At 36.1% G+C, this 23,817-nt stretch overlaps 2 protein-coding genes across 2 annotated transcripts; one reads left to right on the forward strand and one right to left on the reverse strand.

The window, feature by feature from the left end:
- The first annotated feature begins 156 nt into the window (after positions 1–156).
- On the forward strand, positions 157–14,029 carry LOC141898595 (RNA 3'-terminal phosphate cyclase-like). The gene is made up of 11 exons (XM_074784577.1): positions 157–272; positions 2,654–2,754; positions 3,450–3,593; positions 5,863–5,986; positions 9,436–9,494; positions 10,390–10,531; positions 11,065–11,183; positions 12,026–12,084; positions 12,196–12,290; positions 12,611–12,715; positions 13,273–14,029. The coding sequence occupies exons 1-11, from the start codon at positions 222–224 to the stop codon at positions 13,363–13,365; spliced, it is 1,092 nt and encodes a 363-aa protein (XP_074640678.1). The 5' UTR covers positions 157–221; the 3' UTR covers positions 13,366–14,029.
- LOC141900793 (uncharacterized) lies at positions 7,197–7,808 on the reverse strand. Its single transcript, XM_074787832.1, has 3 exons — positions 7,670–7,808; positions 7,518–7,578; positions 7,197–7,374 (listed from the first exon to the last, which is right to left on the reverse strand). The coding sequence occupies exons 1-3, from the start codon at positions 7,806–7,808 to the stop codon at positions 7,197–7,199; spliced, it is 378 nt and encodes a 125-aa protein (XP_074643933.1).
- Positions 14,030–23,817: the final 9,788 nt, after the last annotated feature.

Genomic DNA, 23,817 nt, shown 5'->3' on the forward strand with positions numbered 1-23,817 from the left:
GAGTTCTCAAAGTGTGCGAAATTTCATCTTCGTAAAACGTGCATTTTATATGTTATTTTTTGCAGATCTAGACTTTGTTCCGTGGCGTCCCAGACACCGGTGATAAACCGGGTGAGGGCGCCACTGTAGTATTCTGTCTGGGCACTGAATAAAATACGTTGTGACATTCTGGCTGTCTAAAGGTTCATTTTACCGTCGCAATTAGTTTTTTACACACCACAATGGCTTCAGCCGATGGTCTGATAGATTTAGATGGCAGCGTTCTGGAAGGAGTAAGTATCAGTTTGATTATTTACGTTCGCAATGTGTATGTATTTTTTTTAAAGTGAAAGTAGATCTCGCTCTTCTCCCTGATCATCTTCCCCAGCCCAATTCATCCTCCCTTAATCCTTGTTGATTAGAAAAGTGACCAGCCTTATTTTTGCACTAGGTGACTTTTGGTATGATCAAACTTCTAGGTCCTACTCTTATTAGATGATCACTTACTGATGACCTTTGATGAGAAGACTTGTAGAAGAATGTAGAATGTATGTAGTACGGGGACCTGTGTTAACCGGGTATAGAATGAATATGAGACGAGTAGTACTTGGTTAACTATTTTATTTGACAAGCGACCTTTGACTCCGTAGCTAATTAAGACATGAAGAAAATCGTCTTTTTTAGCAAGTCTGGAATGAAATCAATAAGAAATTCAGCGTTGTTCTGTATAAGGATAATCGGCTGTGACAATGCATATATGACGCAATAAGAGGAAATAATAGTGTTAATATATAAATCAAAGAATTCCTTATGTACTTTGTTTTCTAGGATATAAAATTGTAATTCTGGAGAAATGAGAAATGTGTGGTTAAAAAGAGTGATTCGGATATTTTGCCTTTATATGATAGGTTTATCCATCTATTTTACTTAAGAGGACTCTTTATTAAAAATGAGGGTTAGGTTTATTTACTGATTGTTAATTTCTAAGACGATATACTAAAATTTTTGCTTCAATATTAGATTTTATTCAGACATGTTACTTGCATAGGAAAGTGCCATGTTAGCCCATATGAAAATATGATATAGGCTGACATGCCGTAAAACGGAAGCTGTTTGGTTTGTGATATAATTGTCCGATACCGTTATCCGATGACTGTAATGATCATAACTGACACTCGATGGGGCGAGATTAGATATATCCTGGATGACTGTTTTACTACATTTAAATAAGTTGATGTCGAGTAAGACCTATAATTTCCAGATGCTCTGGTTTCGTCATTTACTGTTTCAGTGTGCTAGATTATTTGTTCTATGACAGTGTAATATCTATAAAGAACAAAGCCTATATTTCGATGTAGAATGGCTCTTTCAATGCAACAGTCACATTGCGTTATGTTAATTAATTGATTGAACGATTGTTATTTTCATTTCTGCTCATTTTGCATTTCCACATGTATGTGCTCATCATTAATATCAACTAAGCCTAAGCTTAAGCTTAAAAACCTAAGCCTATTAGGCCTAACCTTTATCCGACATTATGAATGGAGGATCCTCTTAGGCATGGAAAGGATCATGACTTTGGAATTGATATATGACTGTTTTGTTTTTAGCCCACTTAAGGCAAAGCCCCAGCATTAACCTTTTGTCTGTCCGTCGACATAATCTCGTTTTTGGGAAGCTTTAACATGCTTTTGATTTATGGTAGGCCCTATTCGTGTTTGATTTATGCGTAGGCCTATGTATCTGCCCTAGAAACATCGACAGCCCATAAGTTAGCCGGATCAGAATCGTGATGGTCGACTATGCAGACTATGCAGACGCTCTGATCAGTTGTTTTGAGGTTTGGGACAGGATTTATCTTCACAAGAAAAATAATTGGGTCGATTGATTTTTAGCCCTCATGAGACCTTAGCCTCAACAGACCATTGCGTTCACTTTTCATTCGTTTGTCTGAAGACAGAATCCAGTTTGAGAAGACGCTTTAGCCTAATGGATTTGGCCCTCCTTTGATCTTTGGGCATAATTCCGTGACCCATAGGTTTGCCATTTTTCATTAAAATTTGTTATGGGTATACTATGGGAAGGGATCTAAAACATCAGACAGGGTTTTTTCGATCATTAGATTTTGATGCGATCGGTGGCCATCTTAGTCTTATCAGTTCTTATGCAAAGAGTTTAAAAAAAGGTTCTTGTTTCATATCTGGAATGTGGTTTTTAAGAAAAATATCTGCCGGTTTTGTTTAACTTATGGTCTTTTAATGTTTGATAATTGTTCGCACTATCATAGGACATATCTCCATATCTTGTAACCACACTCAATTGCAAAATTGAAGCTAAAAATGGCATGTTTTACGATTGGTGGCTAGTTTCAAGGTCATTCGTTTTTGTTCACCAGAATATTGAAACAGCCGGATTGTTGAGTATTTATTGCAAACTACTTCCTAAATGGAAAGGGCATCTCGGGACCCCTAGTTTTCGTATCTAAATTCATCCCTCAATTAAGTTGTCATGCTGCATTTTGCTACCACAATTATTATATTTTAATGTGTTTGTTTCGTTTAAAATTTCAGCTTTTTATTTCATACTGCTATTATTAAGGTTTATTTTTGCGCTTTAATGATTGATAGTCAGTTGTATAATTGAGATATGATTGATGGTCTGTTTTGTTTTGTAGGGAGGACAGATTCTCAGAATTGGCGCGGCGATAACGGCGTTGTTACAAAAGCCCCTCAGAGTTCAACAGATCCGAGCTGGAAGAAGCAATCCAGGATTAAGGTATCATTTTTTTGACGATTCTTTCTTTAATTCAGTTTTATGAGCCTGGATCGGTGAAATCAAGACCAGGCTTATTTCCTGAAGCCTATTGCCCGGGCAGATCCAGATAAGGAGCTCGTGTTCCCGTTGCAATTTTCGCGTGTCCTTTTGAAAATGCAATATTTTTCAGGGCATTCTTTCCCACCCGAAACTAATAAGACAGCAGTCTGCAGTGCAAGATTTAGCTTATATTCCCTAGATGTCCCTCAAGTGCCTTAAAAAGTATATATGAAAATGCACTGAAATTTTTGAATTTTCCAGACCCTTGTTTTAACTGCGTGGGTACCTAAATTGGCCTTTATCAGTTTATATGCTCTTCTCATGTCTTTGAGCCCCTGAATGCACCCCTGTATTGGAGTCATGACCCACTACGTAGTCTGTCCTCCATTCAGCATAGCGGACCTAAGTTAAGACCGGTGCTATTATTTCAATCCATTCTTGAAACCGGTTTTAAGGCTTTGAAAAGTCTGGTTTAAGGCTAACACCGAATCCATGCATTTAGCATTCTGTACTTTTACTCGAGTACCGGTCGTTAAATCAACACTTCTCGGTTGTCTAGAAGACATCGGTTTGAAAAATTAGTTGCGATTTTCACTTGCATATACCCCATAGACGCGGAAACATGTCTAGTTATGTTGAACTGTTTTTTTTTCTAGACCACAGCACTTGGCTGGATTGGAATTGGTTACAGAGATTTGTCGCGGTAAACTAGAAGGCGGTTACCCGAAGTCATTATGCATCATGCTCGTTCCGAACAAAATAAGAGGAGGGCACTATCTAGCCGATACTCAGACTGCTGGGTAAGTTCATGATTATTTATGGGGGGTATTCTTATTATTTGAAACATCTCTTTATTTCACTTTATTTTAGACTCGTTCTATCAGTAATGATTTGCTGTCACCATTACATAGGGATGAGTCATTTTCTATAATTAAACTAAATTTTTTTCACATATGTGAGTGGTTGAACTAAAAACTAGGGCCATTTGTTTTGATTACAGCACTACCCAATAGTTGTAGTCATCGTATAAGTTTCATGTTCTGAAAATTTTTCTGTCATTTTCATTGCCAAAGATCTGTGCCTTGAGGTTGTTATGTAGGAGTTCTGAAATATAGGCATAATGCTGTGATGTTTATCGAGGAGTGACAGATAATCAAATAAACTCCACATCCAAAATTAAGCTATTATTTTCTGATTTTGGAGCTATACTGAAAAACTTACACCCTTGACATAGTAGCCTATAAATGTACATTTATTCTGAATGCCATTAGCTTTCAGCCTTTAAAAACAGGATCATTTTGTTCTTCACACTATATAGGCCTGTATTCTGATGTTGTGCGGATTGATTCTAGAAAGTGTCTTTTGTATCATCCATTTAGTTAGTGTCTCTGATGTCCATATCAATCAAATATTTGTCGCGGTTTTTCCCTGTTGTCCGTGTGACAGTTCCGTTGTCTGTGTGACAGTCCCGTTGTCTGTGTGACGGTCCTGTTGTCTGTGTGACGGTCCTGTTGTCTGTTTATGATGATGTGGTGTTCATCACGTAATGCTAACTATGCTGGCCAGAGACGTGTAAATGTGTGGCATTCATGAGTAACCGAACGAAGTTATCACTCGACAGCCCGGTTTTTCAGTCTGATGTCCCCTGATTGATGTTTCGACGATCGATAGTCTATATTCTCCTACGTGACACACGGTATACCGGGTTAGTCTGCCGGTTAGCCAATCGGTACCGCAGCATAGAGTTCCCGTGCATGTATAGGCGTTCGTATAGCCGGTCGTCGCGTTGATTTAGAAATTACACAAGCATTCACCAGTGCGCGTTAATTATTTCCATGGAGATCGCTGCAGTTTTCTTTCCGAAATGAAATGAGAACCGTCCCGCGGGGCCTCTCCGCAGTATTCAATGATATAATGTGTATAATTTGTGTTCGGCACTTTCACTAACTACATATTCTACTACGCGAATAGATTTCAATTACTTTCATAGATCCCCGAATCTCCCAGGTATAGTTGAATAAAATTTCAACAATTTCGGTGTAATATATCTTCTGATAACGCCTGCGTATGTCGGTATCATATTTATCTTTATTTTTAGCCAATTGATGTTATGTATTTATTATACGGCGTTGAACGGAGTAAGTGACAATAGTCTCTTCGGGGCATCACATTGTGTGGGTAGAACGCAGCGTGCTATTTCAGATATCATCGATTTCGTTTTCTAGTAAGGGGGGCGCACGACACGGAACCTCGGTTTGTTTGTTTTTCCGTGGTTTTTTTTTCTCATTTTAATCATCGGAAGTGGAGCTTCATCGATTCTGTGAGGGCTGATGATTTAGCTGTTTGTGGGGATGGTTGAGTTGCTGAGATCAACCAATAATTATTTTCCGCATAGGGCATTCGATTTATGAAAATGTTTAGCACAACTGTTTAGTTTGAATGCAAAAGTTTATTTTCTACTGAATTTTTGATATTTTCAGTGGTATAAGTCCATTAATGAAGATAAGCTTGCCTGTTGTGATTCTGGGTTAAAAGTCATAGAATTTTAATTTTTAGTCACAATTTTATGGCCAATTTGGGGCAAAGCTCTTTTTCGGGTTTTGGAAAATAAATATTCCAGGCCATAAATATTCCATTTATTCCTGGCCCTGGAAAAGCTATGGAAATTTTGTTTGTTTTTTTTTTTTTCACTACGAAAAAGGTAGGCCTATGGGAAATCAGAAAATGGTCTCGAGACTATTTCAATTCTATTTTAAATTTAAGGCTACATGCCTTCTATATATTTGATAACAAACTATATGGAAACACTTTTTCGGTGGTATTGATAATTGGCACTTATTTACTTCAACTGGGCCTACATTGCCTGTTTTAGGTTGGCGATGTGCAACTTAGGGGTGTGCCTATAGAAAATTTGTAATCTGGGTATGAAAAAATATATGGATAATGAAATTTGGAAACACTTAAAAACAATGTAAATGTCTTAATATGTGGTCGGTCCACTTGACGAGAATGTAAATTTCGAATGAAGTGAAAGATTTTTTTTGAATGCATAATGATTCTCATTTTCAGGAGTATATGCCTACTTATGCAGATAAGCTTGCCTGTGATGTTATTCGCCGACCAAGAGGTAGAAATCGTATACCGGGGCGGAACCGATGCAGATTACGCCCCCTCAATCGATCATTTTACGATGGTAAGTCCAATCCTTACTGGTATATTAACAAAGTCCCTACGACTCCTTGATTCCTTTAAAACAGCTACTAACCAGAAAATGCTTTTAAAAGTTCTTGTGAAACTCCTTTTATTTTAGCAAGATGCCCGAAACACCTTTTTAAAACTGCTTCAATTTCGAGAAATAGGTTATTAGAAATGTTTGTAGCTGTTAAGTAGACTATGCAATTGGTAGGCCCCTATAGTTGGCACCATGAGGAGTACTGTAATTGAGAATGATATAAAAGTGATGCAGACACTGCCTTGGAGCAGGGAAGTGTGATGAGATGGAATACGGACGCTTTTAATTGCCGGATGTAGGCTATTCAATTCAGCCCGTACATCAAAGGTTACCGCAACAGCGGTAAGCTACGCTTATCGAGTGTGTGTTACCAGCTGAACACCAGTCAACATCAACTTTGATTTGGTCGCAGAACAACCCGCAATAGTTTTAGCCCGATAAATGTTCTGCGATCGATACTACGCATGCGCACTGCAGTTCATTGAACAACGTGGAAGTGGCTGTGTATACACATATTTTTCTTTAGAAAATCGGTTGAAATTCAACAATTTCTCGAAAAATTTGTCCAAAAAGGTATGTATTTTTATTCTTCTATATCTCCGAAACCCGGTATCGGAACATTAAGTATTTATATTGTGATTAAAGTCTGTTTTTATGTGTTAAACATATGTTTTTGCCAGTTCGTTCCGATTCCGGGTTTAGCGTTATTTGGGCCTTGAAGATGTCAAATATTTCGGCCCAGACTCGCGCAGCTTTCGTTTCTGACGTCATGTTGCTATGTTACGACACAAACATATACACGAAGTATGATCTTTAAAATGTGTATTTACTACATAATAATGTTACTTAATAACGCTTACATTAGGCCTACAAGTTATTGTCCCCCATATAAACCAAGTTGCCTAAATAGCATCAGCAATCTCATTTAATTAACCTTTTCTTGTTTTTAGTCATGGATCTTTGTCGATTGTGTGGAAAAAATGCGAAACCTCCGGATCGTCGTCCTATCGATAAAAATAATTTCAAAAGCCATGTGAAGGAGTTGTTCAACATTGATTTTGATGATGATACTGAACAGTACCCGATATATATCTGTTATATGTGTCGTGTCAAATTACAAAAATGGCGTAAGAACGAAAACGTTAAAAAAACTGTCCCTGTGACTATCAAATTAAAACAATGGACATGTAAACCACTGGTTAATTCCAAGTCTGGACGGCGACGTATTTGTAGTCAAAATTTTATCGATCGATTTTCCATAATGTACTGCTGCCATTCCATTTGAACTGAATTTAAATACTCGATGGTTAATCACTTCAGTCATAGCCTTTTCCAAATATATAGTGTTCCTGCGAAAATAATAATAATGATTATTATTTTAACATGTACTTATCTGGATTTTTTATATTATGTTTATATATTTTCTGTATTCGTTTATTATTTTATAACCTAAAAGGATTGTATTGATTATAAAAATAAATGTAAAAAATACCTGTATGTGTGTTTTCTCGTGTTCAGATCGCAGTCTCTGGTCAGCTGAGCCTGAGAAGTACCTATATGAAAAAGAAAAGGAAAGAATAAAGTGCCTGCAATTAGGTGGAAACTATTCCGATATTACATTGATTCAAAAGGAATAACACTCACTAGAATCGGCCGAATTAGTTGATCCTGATCCAGAGGATTCCCGTAATATTTCCGTATCGATCTGAACCAATTCGTCACTATCAAAGAATAGTTCGTCAAAATCGTCATCATTTATAATTTCGTTGACAACCGTTGCCATTTTAATACAGCGGAAAGAACCGATATCACGATTGATAAAACACTATATCCGTCTGAAGCGATGTAGAGAGAATCGCACAATGATAACGAAAAAGTCCAAAAATGTTAGTAGTTTATTCAACGTTTCGTCTATGTCCTAATAGTCATCTTCAGAAATAATGAATACTACAGAAATTATGAGAGATATATACAATCCAGAGACAAAGAGACTAATTCAAGTAATCAGAGATGATACAAACTAAAGGAAAATTAACGTAGAAACAGTTACACGCTAAAACAGATTAAAGAGAAGCAGTTAAGAGACAAACTAGGGGGTACTTAAATTTAAGACAATTGTGAATACAAGTTGATCGACTAAAATTGATGAGGGGAAATCAGGTGTTGAGTTTAACCTGTTTACAGAGGAATTTTTATGTAAGTTTATTATGGGATGAAAAACCGATATTCGGAAACAACTGAATTATTACGGAGATTCCCGATCTCGCTGGTTATCGCTTATCGGCGCGTTACGTAACAAAGCGCTCGCCGACGAACCGTTGTCGGCTTTAGGGCAATTACAACGCACATTCGACAAGAGCTGCACAATAGCGTCCGTATTCCATCTCATCACACTTCCCTGCTTGGAGTTAGACATTTTTCATCGGAAACTCGTTATATCTAGGAATGACTGATCTGTAGGGACCCCGATAGGTTATATTTCTTCGACCTCATTTGGATACCACCAACACCCCCTAACCATGGTTTGAATGGCGACATTTCCTCTTAACCCTTTCAGTGCATCTACACCGCAGTGCAGTGTATAAATCAGTGATAGATTTTTGCTAGTACACCACACTGCAGTGTATTGATGTAATTAGTAATTATCTCTCTTGAAAAATGGCAGCACCTGTCAAACATATTGAAATACTAGTAACTAACGATACACCGCGTCGGGGTATAGACGCACTACAGTGGTATTCCCGTTATTCAACACACTGAGGTGAAACACTGTGTACACTGGAAGATGTGTCAAATGACCTATGCTCCCCATAGGCTATATTATCAAAGACTTATAAAACGACAACAAAGGGTAAAAGGCTTTTGTTCGCAATTTGTGAACAAAAGTTTTCTATAAGATTGAAAAATCTTTATCGCGCACGTGGCAGTTTTCGTGTTCCAATATTTTTATCGATATATTTTTCATTAGAATAATGACTAGGCACCTCTCGCAATGTGATGATTGAAAAAATATTGCATTAAAATTGTCATTTCGGTAAAAGCTGCTAGGTGTTAATCTGTGGAAGGCTGAATGCCTGGTAGTAGGTGATCGGATTTTCATAGATTTGAATTTCGATCGCGCTATGAAGAAATGTCGGTTTTTTAATACGAGAATAAAACTATTTGTTGAATGATTTATGATCGTAGCATATATCGATGACTTGGGATATTCTTAATCTTGCGCTGGTGGGACGATGTAGGGTTATCGTGAATAACAATCGTGGATAGGCTATTATAAAACGACGACATCCAGATGGTTCTATTATATATACAAAACACTATTGTTCTCGTTGGTAACGATTATTGCTTTTATTTCCCGATCAAATCATGATCTGTGGTGCTATATGTAAATCATGTATGTTTATTTATAGATTTTCCAGTCAGTGGCGAAGCATTTCGGTATCGAATTCGATTGCAAGGTTAGAACAAGGTACGAAAACCGTTCCGTGTCGTCATCGTTGATAAGAAGAGATTTACGTCTTATTAAGCGTTGATGTCTATCTTAATGTACACCTGATAGGGGTCATCTATTCATGAAATATGTAATACATGTTCTCCATTGATTAATGCTGATGTACCTGGTCTTTGCTATGTAGATTATTTGGGGGAAAAGAGATTGATTTCGGCGGTGTCTGTCAGTTTGCGAAAAAAAAACATTTATGTCACTTGACAACAATATAAGCCATTGGCGTATTGATAAACAATGCCTGGTTAACAGAGGTTTGGAAAAAAGCTCCCACCTTAGATTAACTAGATCTGTTACCCAGGCAGTAAATGACTTTAAGAGCAATATACGTTGAGGAATCGAAATAAGTTTCCATTTCGAGATGAATGAATGATCCTCATATTGTAGTGGATGACAGACCCTATTCTTATGATTTATGTGATATCTGATGTATATTATGACAGGGTGGCCATTGACCTGGAAAACTCTAGAAAAATCTAGAAAAAAATCAGAGAAACTCGAGGAATTTACCAAATTTCCAAAAACCTTGGAAAATTCAGGCAATTTGGATAATGCTATTGACCACGTATTTCTTTATCAGTACGTGAATTGATGAAAAATGAATGAATTGTAACATTTTGATTAAACCTAAAAATTTCTCTGATTCATTCAGGGAAATTTGTGTAATCACATGGAAAATCAGGGAAAACACGAGGAATTTGTAAATATTAACCAAAAAGTAGCCTCCCTGAAAGAATATTTTTTGGTTTCAATCTGCTGACTGAATGAATCCAGGCTGCATTTTTAAGTTTTCACTTATACTTGTTCATGCGAGATGCTGCGATATTGAATAGATTCTACTGGGTATGTTGTTTTACAGAGGTTATTATCCTCGCGGTGGAGGTGAAGTCGTACTACGAACGCGACCGATTCGCTTTCTGAAACCCGTCAATCTCACCGATCCCGGAACCGTCGTCAGAATTACAGGACGAGCTTTCGTAGCCGGAGTACTTCCTATCAAGGTTAGTTTTTTATATCCGTAAATCGTGACTCATTTATACGTGTTTTATTCGCATGACATTAATAATTTTTACCTGGTCTAGTACATGCGAATAAATGAATATGAATATCATTTGTAAATCATGGTTACGAATATCCCTATATAAGTACCTAGCTTGCAGGTTTGAAGTACATAGGAAACCTTTTTAGTTGTCCGTGCATGCATTTTTTAGAACCACTGTTATTAGCAGGTTGAAGGATTCTTTTTCCTTATCAACGTCATTATCTTTTCCTCATCTGATGAATGGATGTTTGCTAAAGGCTTATTGGTGACCGGCTCATTTTACAATTAATAGTTCATAGGATAACCTTTGACCAAGAAACTGACAACCGAGGATTCAAACCCATCAACTCTGTATTGACACTAAGCTGGTACTTGGACTGTATTTCCTAATATGTACATGTATATCCTTGATGTAGCCATTTCAAACGTATTGCTACCTACCTTGTCATAAACCTTTGCGATCTATTAATGATTATTTTGTACACATTTCAGATTGCCCACACGATGGCTCACGTTGCCACCGAAGTTATACGTGCTGTTTACCCCAAAGTAGCCATCGAAATACAAGCCGTGAAAGAACAGAATGCTATCGGGAATGGAACAGGAATCATGTACGTATTCCATGCTATAAAAACTGTTGGTGGAGGAGCATCGATGTAGTTATCAATCGGATTGACGTGGATTATTCGATTATCAATATGTTTCTGTATGTGCAGAGCTTTAGTTGATAATCCCTGTCAGTGACAGTAATCCTTTGTAGCTGTCATTTGGCCGCCTGGTTTAATGGGACTGGGCGTTATTCAGTAATTCTTCATTTGAGAGCTATGCTGAATGATATAACTCCCTATAGAACGGTAATTTTAGGAATCAATGAAAATATTTGAATATCATTGAACCTTGACACTTGTTTTATTGCAGTTATCTTTCTGAATATATATGCTTTGTCTGGAATAAAACGACCTAAACCCAATGTGAAACATGGATTACAAATTTGTAATTATATGTTTGCTGAGGCGAAACTATATATATATATATCATATAACTTATCATCTATTTAACACATCCTGCTATGCTTTTGTAATGTATTTTATGAATAATACATATTCCAAGCATGTGCGGGATATATGTAAAAATCTTTTAAAAGTCGATGATGAAATATTTAGTTCATTGTAGCTATATGGTACATAAAACTGGGCGCTCGTAAATGAAATATTTAACACTTCGATGATATGAATTCTGTATCTGAAAACATTTAAGGAAAGTGTCGTCATCAACTGCATTCATTCGCATACGTAAAAAACAGCTGCGTACAGTGTAAACACCTGTTCAGTAATAGTATTTGTTCACGTGTGGTTTATGTCCTCTTTTATGTGGCATCTCTCTGCTCGTCATCCGTCGGTATTGTACGGTTCTTCTTCGCATTTTTAAGATAATTTGTGTACTTTTAACGCAGAATAATGGCCGAAACGAGCACCAGATGTCGACTGGCAGGATCCGCTCTCGGAAAGAAAGGTATTTTCCGCATACATCGTATAATGAATTCTTCGTGATTCTGCGCATCGATATTGAAGTTGTACGCGGAGAATTTATTCAATGAATCGATTGATTTTCGCGACGTTTCAGGTGTTCCCGCCGAGAAGGTCGGTGAAGAGGCGGCGGATATGTTATTAAACAATCTGGAACATCAAGGCTGCGTAGATGAATATCTTCAAGATCAGGTAAACGCAATTTCCAAAATTTTAATTAATTTAACCTCTTGCTTCCTGCGTCTGGTGAAATTATCACAAATTTTGGATACAGTAGACTCTGCCCGAATCGGGTCCGATCAACTCTGATAACCATTCAATTCAACAATTTTTTATGACACTAAAACATCCAACTCTGATATCGCTCTCAAGTTGAACACATTTTTACTGTCCCAAGAGATCCAGCTTGAGTGGAGTCTACTATATAATCATCAGAGGCATCGGTTCATTGTGATTCCAAGCTACATTGTATGTCAAACTAAAGAACCTTCAATTCTCGAATTGTTTTTCAGCTCATTATATTCATGGCTTTGGCGAAGGGACATTCTACATTGAAATGTGGAGCACTGTCTCTTCATACTGAAACAGCGATCCATGTCGCTAAGACACTCACAAATGTAAGTATGAATGATGCAATTGATGTTGGACTTATCTACATGGGATAAATCTTAGTTAAGTACTGGGTCATTACCCATGTTAAAATACAGTGATAGTCATATTCAAACAAACATCCTTTGAGTAACTGGGCCACTACAAAAAGTTCACTTACAAAATTTTCATGATTTGAGAATACTCTTCGACTTCAGCATGAGGACTTCAAATAGAGAAAACATTAATAGTGACAGAGTTATAGTCTATGTAAACCCTTTCGCTGCATCTACCCCGTCATGCGGTTTATAATCCACTCACCCTACATTGTGTGTACCTCTCAGTGCAGTATTGGTTAAAATCTATTGGAAAATGTCAGCAACTGTAAAAAATTGTGAGATACCGGTATTAGTAACTAACGATACATTGCATCACAAGGTAGATGCAATATAGCAGTACATCCGTTGTACATCGCACTGTGGTGTAACTTTCAAATTTTCTCCAGCAATATAGTGTGGGAAATGTCTCAAGACTAACATTTTATTCATTATTTCTGCTCAATTAGATATTGTTTTCTATGTTTTAGGCTAAATTTGAAGTGAAAGAAGTGGCCGGCATATCGGGAAGTTTTACTATCGAATGTGACGGCATCGGATTGGAGAATCGTTCCGCGAGATGAATCACAGATGTCAGCACTGAGCTATGCAATGGTTCCAGCCTTACAACTACCTACTAGAACTACTACTACTACTACACAGTAATTTACAGCTTTTTCAACTAAACGCAAATTACAAAAGAGACGGAAGAGAAACGAAGAAGAGCCATTCACAAGGTCTCAACAAGAGTATAGAATTTCACTAAATATTGCTCTTCTTCGCTGAGCTTTTTATTTTCCAGATGACAGTAATTGTCGTCGCGTTCATTATTTTTGTGCGGTTTTACTTCTTCTAACGACGTATTATATAGTCATCGATTGGGGATTTTTTTCGAGAAACGACGGATGATGTTTTTCCCTGCTCTGGAACAACGGTTTTTGTGCAATGCTTAGTCCTGTGTGTGTGTATAAGTGTGTACGCGTGCGTGCGTGCGTGATATGAAAAAATAAGAACACTGACCATTCCGCAAGATGATGAAAATTGGATGCATTACGAATTGCAGTGCATAAAGCATTTTGTTATGCACATGATGTTTATCATTAGTATGTGCTATTAGTAGCTGCGCTGTAGTCCAGCTTATAATTTAAAACAGTTGGTTAGAGATATCTGTTATTAGACATATATTGATTTGTTGTTCGCTTAAAATTTCGATAATATTAATTGATACTTGCTAGTTGTTTTGTGAGACACGGTTTTTTTGTTTGTTAATCCATTTCCAGTTGTTCTTAAAGAGCCATTGGTGTTGTTTTAATTAACCATATCCGTAAATCCGGCGGTTGCGTTTTCTAGGTATTCGTCTACCTATCTAGTTATTAGATTATGTGTCCTAATTATTTATCCAGTTCATCTGGAAATGGTTCAAATTTGTGTTAAACCTGAAATTGAGGACTATGTTATAATATCCGATATACATGTTCATGTATATTTCTATTTAGCGGGATACGTATGCGCAATAGCTGTATCGGGACTTGACGCCATTCGGGGTGAATACTATCATAATAATCTATACCAGTGAAAAGCATCCTGAACAAAGAAAAGAAAAAAAAGTAACTCAAAAACCTTAACGATTTTTCGATCGAAAAATAGCGACGAGTCAAACAAACGATCTATACATTCCAATACACTGAAAGCAAACGAACGCACTTTCAGAAAAGAAAGACGAAAATCCGGTTGGTATTTTTATCTCTGACGGAATGGTATATTAGAATTTGTGTATTTGTTTGTTCTCTGGTTGTAATATTACGACGTAGTATTCGAGCTTTATACTTTTAGTTTGCATTTTGTCTTTCTAACGCCTGCGTGCGTGCTTTTGTGTTTGTTTTCATATTATTATGTCATCGAGGGACGAGTTCCGCGTATTATTACGTCCGTCGTTTGTTGTATATCATACGATAGTATTTGCTTTTTTTTTTGTTTTTGTTTTTTTCTCCCTAATATTATCTAGTTGCGTTTTTCAAACATAATTGTGCCATCAAAAAAATTACGATTCATATCTCCTACCGAATATTATCGATTTAAGTGTGCCATGCGTCCGCATCAAACATAATTTTTATGGCATTTCGTTGGTGGCTAATTCAATTTGGCCGATATTTTTTGCCATTTTCATTTAAGCGTAATTCTATATCAAAATATTCATTTTATGCATTTTATTGTCCGATTAGTTGTATTTCAAGTCTGAATTCCTTATTTAAAATGTTTTTTTTCTCGCAATCTCAATCATGTAATTCAAAATTTACGACTAACACTAGTAGCATTGTCAAAATGTCTGCCAGTACGTAGTTACTGTATTTCTAGTTTGGTCGGAAATACTGTTTTGTTTATCTTACCGTTCGTGAAAAGTCAGATCTAACCCGAATGTTTTCATTTGGCCATCGGTAATTATTATCAAGGTATCTTCTATTTGTTGTCAATTCTAGCGTGAACTGGCACAGAGAGACTAGAATCATTAATCAATGCTTTATTCCTTAATTTCGTTGTTGCTCGATAGGAATGTTACCTCGTTTTTGATTTTGCGTTGGCTATGAAAAAATCCTACTGCTGTTAATCTTCTGAAATTTCACGCGAACTTATGCGTTTTAATTAGTTTTGAAAAATCGTATATAACCAATAGTATTCATTTAATAAGTTAAAAAAACGTAATTTGACTATGAAATACTCATTGCATTGCTGGCGTATTGGGTCTTCATGCGAGTGTCATGTCATGGAATTTGACAATCTTTTTTTGTGGAATAACATTAGTTGTAGTAGGGATTATTCTGATTTTCGTGAAATAGGCTTCGTTAATATCGGCCACCGATGTGATATATATTCTGTAATGGATAAACCCTATGTTATTCCTTGAATAGCAGCTTTCCTTGTCATTTTTTAAGTCACGATAGCATTTTTCTTGCCGTACATCGGCTTTAAAGGTATCATGGACTGAAAAATTTGAATATCTTTCTTTCTTATTATTAATTGATGATTATTAATTCATCTTCCCTCTATGGCAAGGAAAAAGTTGTCGGTCATTTACACAAGTAACAAATCATCAAGAATATGACAAGGAAAACTTGGCCATTGCATTATTAACAGGGCTCAGATAACTTAATGAGGTATCTATCCTTAAAGACTATATGTATACCAGATTGTAATTGAATGGCTTAGAAGAAGAAATTTAAGTTCCAGCCCGAAGTTTATATCCACAGCGAAATCCGCTCTAAGTTAGTAGTAGGTTCCACATCTTACAATCAAAAAACGAAAAACGTTATAATCTCGTCGTCAAGGGTAGAGACAAGTTCAAATTTTTTTCAGCCATGACTTCGAAATCATTGCATTTGCCATATTGTTTACTTTGTGCCATAAAAAAAAACAGAAAAGAAATAATCTCTCGGACTGCTTTATATAATCCATAGTCTGCGTGTTGAATCCACCTAGTTTTATTACTCCATATTTTATGGTTCTTGTCTGATGATATATATATATATATATATATATATATATATATATATATATATATATATATATATATATATATACTGCCATGCTGTATAACAATAACTGTAGTCACCTGCGATATCCTCGACACGACTACGCGATGTCCGCTCGTTTCGTTCGCCGCGTTCGCGGGCGGCTCTTTTTCGACCAGCGGGAAAAAAGGACGAAAAATAACCGACGGAAAGTACGAAAAACAGTTTTTCCTAAAGTGCCAATAATTACGTAATACGTATTTTTTTATGTCTGCCGAAATTCAGTACATTTATATATATACATGATATATAAACGTAACAGTATTATATTATCGAAGGTAATCATTCATATCTGCCTCGTGTTTGGTATATTTTAGTCAGTCGCTTCTCGACGTTGTATATTGACACGTGCTAACGTTAATGTATACACCATCGATGATGACGACGATGATGATAAACTCATAATAATAATTAAAGATGTAGATATGTAGATATTTCATACTAACAATAATAATAATAATATAGCGAGATAAAAATGTGAGTATTTTACCGGTATGCAACAGCTTCGGGTTGACCTGTAACGTTGAATGTTTTTGATGTGAGATATTGTGTATTACAGTCAACTTCAGTTAATCACGCGGTGAAAATGCGGATTGGGTGTAACATTACGCGAGGAGGAATTTTTACAAGTGAATAAACATGAATTTCGTGCAATTAATTGAAACCCTTGGAAAATGAAACAGTGGGTGACAGAACCGGAAGTCTTGAGTATATTCGTAGCCGGATGATTGTCCGGTAACTATTGTAGTATACTAGTAGGTAGAAGAAGTCCCTATTTGGCGGAAATATGATTGATTTTTTTACCGCATTGCGTGCAAATTTGCTGAGATTCGCAAGAAGTTATTATTGAACGTTTTTAATTGAAAATCGATCGCCAGTCGGGATGTGCAAATTACTTTATTTAATTTAAATTTTTTAAGACATATGGATAGATAAGATCTAGATTAACCGGAGTTGACTGTAGTTTTGTTGTCGTGGTATCTCTAAGTGGATGGTTCATTCGTTTAATGTGTGGATTGATATATTTCTGATACGCTGAGATTGCGAGTGTCTGATGAGGTATGATCGGCGTGTCGCCGTATACGAGTGCTAGGGGTTTGCGCGAACAGGCGGAAATTTTTTAGTTTTTCTATGAAATCCGGTCATTTATCGCAGGTGACTATTGAGTATCTTCATTGCTCATTCCTCTCGCTCTGTAATATTCAATGGTACAATGACTCGAAAATTGTAATACGAAACTGTGTTATTTTTTATTTATATAAGTATAGATATATATATATATAGATATATATAGATATATATGTATATATATATATTTAATTATTGTTGTCGCGAAAACGACGATAATAGTAATCAACCATATAAATGTGCTTCTCTGGGCATTCCGAAAAAAAATCGCGAAAAATATCGTGTCATATCATTGTCTCTGATCATAATGCAATTCGAATTGATATTGAAATGAATTAGTGTTGTCTCTTCCTAAAATAGTAGTTGAAAAGTCTGACGTATGTCGTCTGCCAGTCGTTGATGGGAATACACGCTTTGAAAATTTTTGTCTGTGATTTTATTCATTTTGCCAAAACGATTCGGCTGGCAGACGACGCGTTTCGGCTCTTCGAACTGCGAAGTCTGTGTGTCTGCTGATAAGAAATAAGAAAAAAAAGAAAAAATTTCCGAATTTTTTTGTAATCTGTTTGTGTATGTATACGTATTAATGCTGCACACACAAAATGTACGTCCATGTTACGGTAAATATGTGTTTTAAAGGCGATCGCACACTCTTAGGGATGCAGCGTTGTCCCGTGTAATACTTTTTGGAATGGATCCTGGGGCCGGTTGCATAGTCATGGCTTAGACTTAAGACCAGTCTAAGACCAACTTAGTTCTATAGCCATTCTAACAACTTAAGACCAGTCTTAACATTTAATACCTCATTTAGACTTGAGTCACGACTGTGCAACTGGCCTCTACTTACCAGAAGCGTCATTCTTAAGGCTTGTGGGTATGCATGTGTGCGCCTGTGCGGTCACCGTGTACGTAGACATTGGAAAAAAAAATAGTATCCGTCTTTCTGAGTCATAAATGTCATAAACAAAAAATATGGCGACATCACTATCTCTCTCTGCATACACCTGCAGCCTACTGTATGTTATATATGATTTGAAATATCCACGAAACAAAAAAAAAACTTGTAGTAAATATTTTAAGAGATCTGATTTTATATTTGCTCCCTGCTTGTTGTCGCTGGCAAATCGTCGGCCACCATTGTTTAATATAATATGTATATAATAATGTGTATCACAAAATGCTCACATAAAATGATCCTCCTTCGCAGGGGCGAGAACGTTTTGACATACACTGCCACGGTACGTGCCCGTGCCCGGTAGACCAGGTGTTCAGTTATCGTTAAGGATGCGTTATGCATCCCTGTCACCTCGTAGACCAAGGTAGGCTAGGTCCAATCAGATCCCCTGTTTTTAAATTCACTCGTTGACCTAATAGAACATGATTTCTGATTGGCCAGCGGTGATGTCATAATCGTAACAGCGCACCTGGCGGGCCTTTTGCAGTTTGGTTTCACCGGCATCGGCTTGTAATCCCTGCATCGGAGGATGACGTATAAATTATAAATAGAATATTCAAATATGAAATTCAATTTTTTTTAAAGTCGAGTGCAATAGGAATTACGATGAGAGAGTTGTTTGTTGATGATGAATGGTCCACCCAAATTTTTTGAGAAACGTCAAATGCCAGAAATTGATGCCATCAAATTGAACAAAAACGTTTTCATTCGTTTGATTCAGTCGAATAGGGGTGAGGCCGATTTCTTGGGTGAATTTAAGGAAAAAGAGAGTGCGGCCATCTTATGATACTACTTCTGAATTTTTTTTTTTTACATCAAAAAGAAAGAAAAGCAATAAATCTTGCCTTGAATCGATCAATCAATGCATTAGTTAGGTACGTCTATCTCTCAATGGAAGCAGGGTTGATTTTCGATTAAGTATTTTATACTCAGTAGTTCAACTACATCACTTTAGCGTTCCCTTCAAAAAAATAGTTTTTTTTTAAATGGGGACAGACGGACACAGAAAAAGGAATGTATAATATTCAAAAGTAATAGATAAATAATGTGTACTTCATTTTTCGGAGCGAATTTGAATGTACTTAAACGAACAATTTTCAACGCGTTTATTCGTTATAATCGGAATGTGAAGCGTTCAGTTTGTGGTTGCTTTTATTTGAGATACTGTATGTATTTTGTGTGATGTACTTGCAATTGAAAAAGAAAAAAAAAACATAGATTTTTATCGATGACAACACATCTATGGTCGAATGCACATTTTTTTTGACGGCGACGAGAAGTGTAATTTGACACGGTAAACTTTGCCTGTGATATATGATAAAATTTGTACCCTCCCCCCATCGTCAGATGTACAGTCCATGCTACCAGATCACGTAATATTCCCCCTCTACTGCGATCACGTAAGAGACGGCTTGGTTCGTTTTTTCTTTCGCTCTTCGTTGAAATGTTTTAAATCTCGAGTCGAATTAAACCGACGCGTTTGATCGAATTTTTAAAATTCCTGCTTTAGTGTCGAGGGATTTGACTCTTGAATTTAAATATGCCTCGGGTCACTAATTTCGTATCGGTGCTCCCAATTTAATCCACATTTAGGGAACCAAGCCTTCGATACCTTTAGTTATTTTCGAAAAAACTACTTATTAATAATGTCTGTGTGTTTTTATTTTTGCGGTTCTATAACTTTCATTCACCAACTCAACTATTATGTGCTTATTTGTTGTTTGTTTATGGGGAATTATGTAAGTTGGTGTATATGCATCCCATCTGGCATGGTATGGTACCATTATTTGGGTATTAAGGTACAATGTTTTGACATCAATGCACCTAATGCAAACCAATGCATTTTGTTCTACTGCCTGTAGTATGAATATTGATAAGGTGGTGGATATATATAATGTTATATTCTTCAACTGCTTTTAAAAACCCGTGTGATAAACCTTCGTAGCAATTTAAGAAAAAAACCCTTAAAACACTGTAAACATAACTATTAAAATGGTGTGATATTTGTTATATGAGAGAAACTCTGCGAGGGAAGAACGTAGGCTAAAAATGATGTTTGTCATTAGAAATCAGAACAATCTACCCGGTTAAACAGAGGAAACCATGCACAACTCGGGACAAAAACTTAAAGCGCTGAATTTTTCTTCGATTTCGATAAAATGGCTTTTGAAAATGGACCGAGTTGGATGCTGACACAGTTAAAAGCAAAAGTTAAAAATTCAAATTTGAGATCAACTTATTAATTTGAGCAACGGACTGGCCTACTTAATTATTTAAAGTTTGATCATTTGTTAAACCAGACCCTTGTTCCTATTCAGATGCAAGTTTATTAAGTAATATTACACAGGCCAGGAGTATGATTTTTGTGAAATGACAAGCATTATTTTTCTTAAAATCCGATTCAGGATTATTCTTCGTAATGTTCACAAGTTCTTTGTTAAGTCAGTTTACTGGCACGAAGCAAAATTCGAGGAAAATTTATAGAAGAAAAAAAAGTACCAGTACAGATTCTGTTCATGATATTGATTTAACTGCATTTCACCGAGGAAATCCGTATTAACGTTAAAACATGTATGAGAAATATTCGGTTTTCCCTTATGATGTATGTTTATTCCATCAAGTGTGCATTCTCTCCTGCTGACAAACGGTAATCACTCATCAATTCAATTTAGTATCGTAATATTTGAAATAGGTAAAAACTACAGTGACATGTCAGTCGAATACGTGAATGTTTCAGTTGGTGTTTTAAAGGAAAATTGTTTCATTTTTTTTTTTTTTCGGAAGAACGATTTTTTAGAATACGACATTGCACGCTAAGTAAGGTGTGACACAGTACAGTAAAATGTCTGCTGAATAATACATTAAATAAGAGATGCAACAATATGCTAGATGTTTATGCAAAACCTGTGATACACCTGCAAATCATATCAAGTATTAAAAACATTGGTGCTTGCCACCTTTATCCATTCTTAATGATAATTAAAAAAACCATCATTGCCTAATGTTCCAAGATTTTGTGGCATCGACGCCGTGCGGGCGTTTATGTTTGTTGTTTTATTTTCCGAAAAATTAATCGAGTCTAATTAAAAGGAATACCGGTATAAAAAGTTTTGATCTGTATTAGTTGAATGTGAACATGCATATAACAATAATAATCTCTTAGTGTAAATTTACGTTCAGAGATGGATTGATATGTCTATGCGTCTAACAGTATGTTCGCCCGAATGCGGGTGTGACTTGTTAAAAGAATCCTGTCATCGAATCCTAAAGAAAAACATGTTTTAGTAGTTCCGCTTTTGAAAAACGGTACGGTCAAAGTCCGTTTTAATGCTGTCATTCTTTTAAATGCCACTGCTCGCTTAACGCCATCAACATTTAACTCGAATTCAATGAATATCATACCATTCTTTATTGATTTTTTTGAAGTGTGCTGAAATATGAAAGATGTTACCAAAGGTCTTACCTTTGATGACTGATTAATTTGAATATTTTCTATCATATTTCAATGAAATGTACTGTAAAAAAAATTAAAATTGTTATTGATAACGCTTATCAGAAGTTGGCAGCCCTGCAGTGGCATTATAAAGGATTTTTACTGTAGTTTCTTTTTTTAGATTCATTCATTCATTCCATCTCTGAACTGGCTTTCAGTTGCTGGTCATAACAGTACAAAGTTCACTGTACATGAAGTATGTTGCTCACTTGTCTTAGGTCAGTTGTTTGTGAGGTTTGCACGACAACAGAATCGCTGTTCCCTCAATCGGAAAAATTTTGCCATAGCCACTTACAATCAGAAGTAGAAATGAGTCCCGTGAAACATAATTTCTAGAATGTAGTGCTAAGTTAAGCCTTATTTCTTGATGGTGAAATAGTCAAGTTTACGACAGATTTTCAGGACACTTTTAGTAGCCGTACTGAGTAGTTTGTCATCTGCTTTAAGCGAGTTGATACCAATCATATCAATCAACCAATCCATGACAAAATAATTACGAAAAAAAAACCCGGTGCACAAACATTTTAATATCTGTTATATTTTGTACTCGACAGTATTAGTATCTCAGATTGAGAGAAAAGTCTTATACACATACAAGACTGCAGCCAACCAGTACCACAGTGGTCCACTTTTGAATTCAAATGTTTCAGAAAGATTTGAATAATTGCCACTTGACTGAACTTATTTTCTATTCATTATGTGGAACTGGTCTCTAAACGGCTGTGCTCAGTACGATGTGATTAATTATAATTGAACAGTATTGAAATTGATACACCTTCGATGGTCCCCGCTCGATTAAACAGTAGTCTCCTCTCAACTTGAATCGTTCTAAGTCAAATTAATATCCGACTTGAATACTGATATTCGAACCATTGCAAAAGTATACAAAATCAAATTTCCAGTAGTCGTCTGTATTAACTTCAACTTCAATACCCCCGTTTGAATGAACAGGCTTTTCTGTTGTTTTGGAAACCGAGGTCGTTGAACAAATGTTGTCTCTCTCATTCTGGGAATCTATTTCGCCTTGTTGGTGCGTGCTAGTAAGGCGGAGAGAAGAAACCTTTTTGATCTCTTATTTATGTATTTTATCATTCGTATATATCCACAGTATTAGAGAATCCTGTTTACGTAGAAGGCAAAACGAGTCTGAAGACGGCATATATTTTGCGTTCCGTTTGCGGCCCAAAATATGCCGGTCAACTGTGCGTGAATGAACGAAGTTATTTCGATATGAAAATCCACTTCCAAACTTGATAATTGTGATCGTTAGTGATTGCTCAAATCGAAAGTAAATCGATCAACTGAGATAGAAATAGACAAGCCGTTTGTAGTCTGTTGTATGATATATCTGGGAACAACACAAGCATTAATAACTGAATCTGCTTTTTAGGCCACTTCGTAACTTGGTCTGTGTAATAATATGGTAAAGATGATATATGTATTTATATAATTCCGGTTAAATCCAGCACAATCTGTGTCTTATACACATTATTCAATTAATATGAGCAAATCAACTCGATGAGTGTCGTACGCCGAAAACCTCATGAAAAAATATTCATGATTTCTTGGTCGTACGTGCGGTATGTAAACATAAAGATTATCGATGTCCCTGTGGGCTTTCAGCTGTATACCGTATGGATATCTATTAGTGATCATTATGGCTATTTAGAATTGGATAAGAAGCCTTGACAATGCACATTTTATGTATCATTACATGTAATAATGTACAGTTCATTTGATCTCTTTGAAATTTTAAATGTTTTTTTCGATCCTAGTCTTGTTTTAAAATCCTAGATGAACAGTCATTTCCATGCGTGGATACGACAATATATATAAATATATCGATATATATATATATATATATATATATATGTATATTTCTCTAGGTGCGTGT

Source organism: Tubulanus polymorphus, chromosome 2 (assembly GCF_964204645.1).
Source record: "Tubulanus polymorphus chromosome 2, tnTubPoly1.2, whole genome shotgun sequence".
Classification (NCBI taxonomy): domain Eukaryota; kingdom Metazoa; phylum Nemertea; class Palaeonemertea; order Tubulaniformes; family Tubulanidae; genus Tubulanus; species Tubulanus polymorphus.

Bases quoted from the DNA above. Each gene is read 5' to 3' on its own strand.
- LOC141898595 (XM_074784577.1), top strand. From the start codon at position 222: ATGGCTTCAGCCGATGGTCTGATAGATTTAGATGGCAGCGTTCTGGAA. The intron at 2,755-3,449 runs GTATCATTTTTT...TTTTTTTTCTAG, and splicing joins AGAAGCAATCCAGGATTAAG to ACCACAGCACTTGGCTGGAT. The intron at 3,594-5,862 runs GTAAGTTCATGA...TCTCATTTTCAG, and splicing joins GCCGATACTCAGACTGCTGG to GAGTATATGCCTACTTATGC.
- LOC141900793 (XM_074787832.1), bottom strand. From the start codon at position 7,808: ATGGCAACGGTTGTCAACGAAATTATAAATGATGACGATTTTGACGAA. The intron at 7,579-7,669 runs GTGAGTGTTATT...TTTTTCATATAG, and splicing joins AACTAATTCGGCCGATTCTA to GTACTTCTCAGGCTCAGCTG. The intron at 7,375-7,517 runs GTATTTTTTACA...TTATTTTCGCAG, and splicing joins ACGAGAAAACACACATACAG to GAACACTATATATTTGGAAA.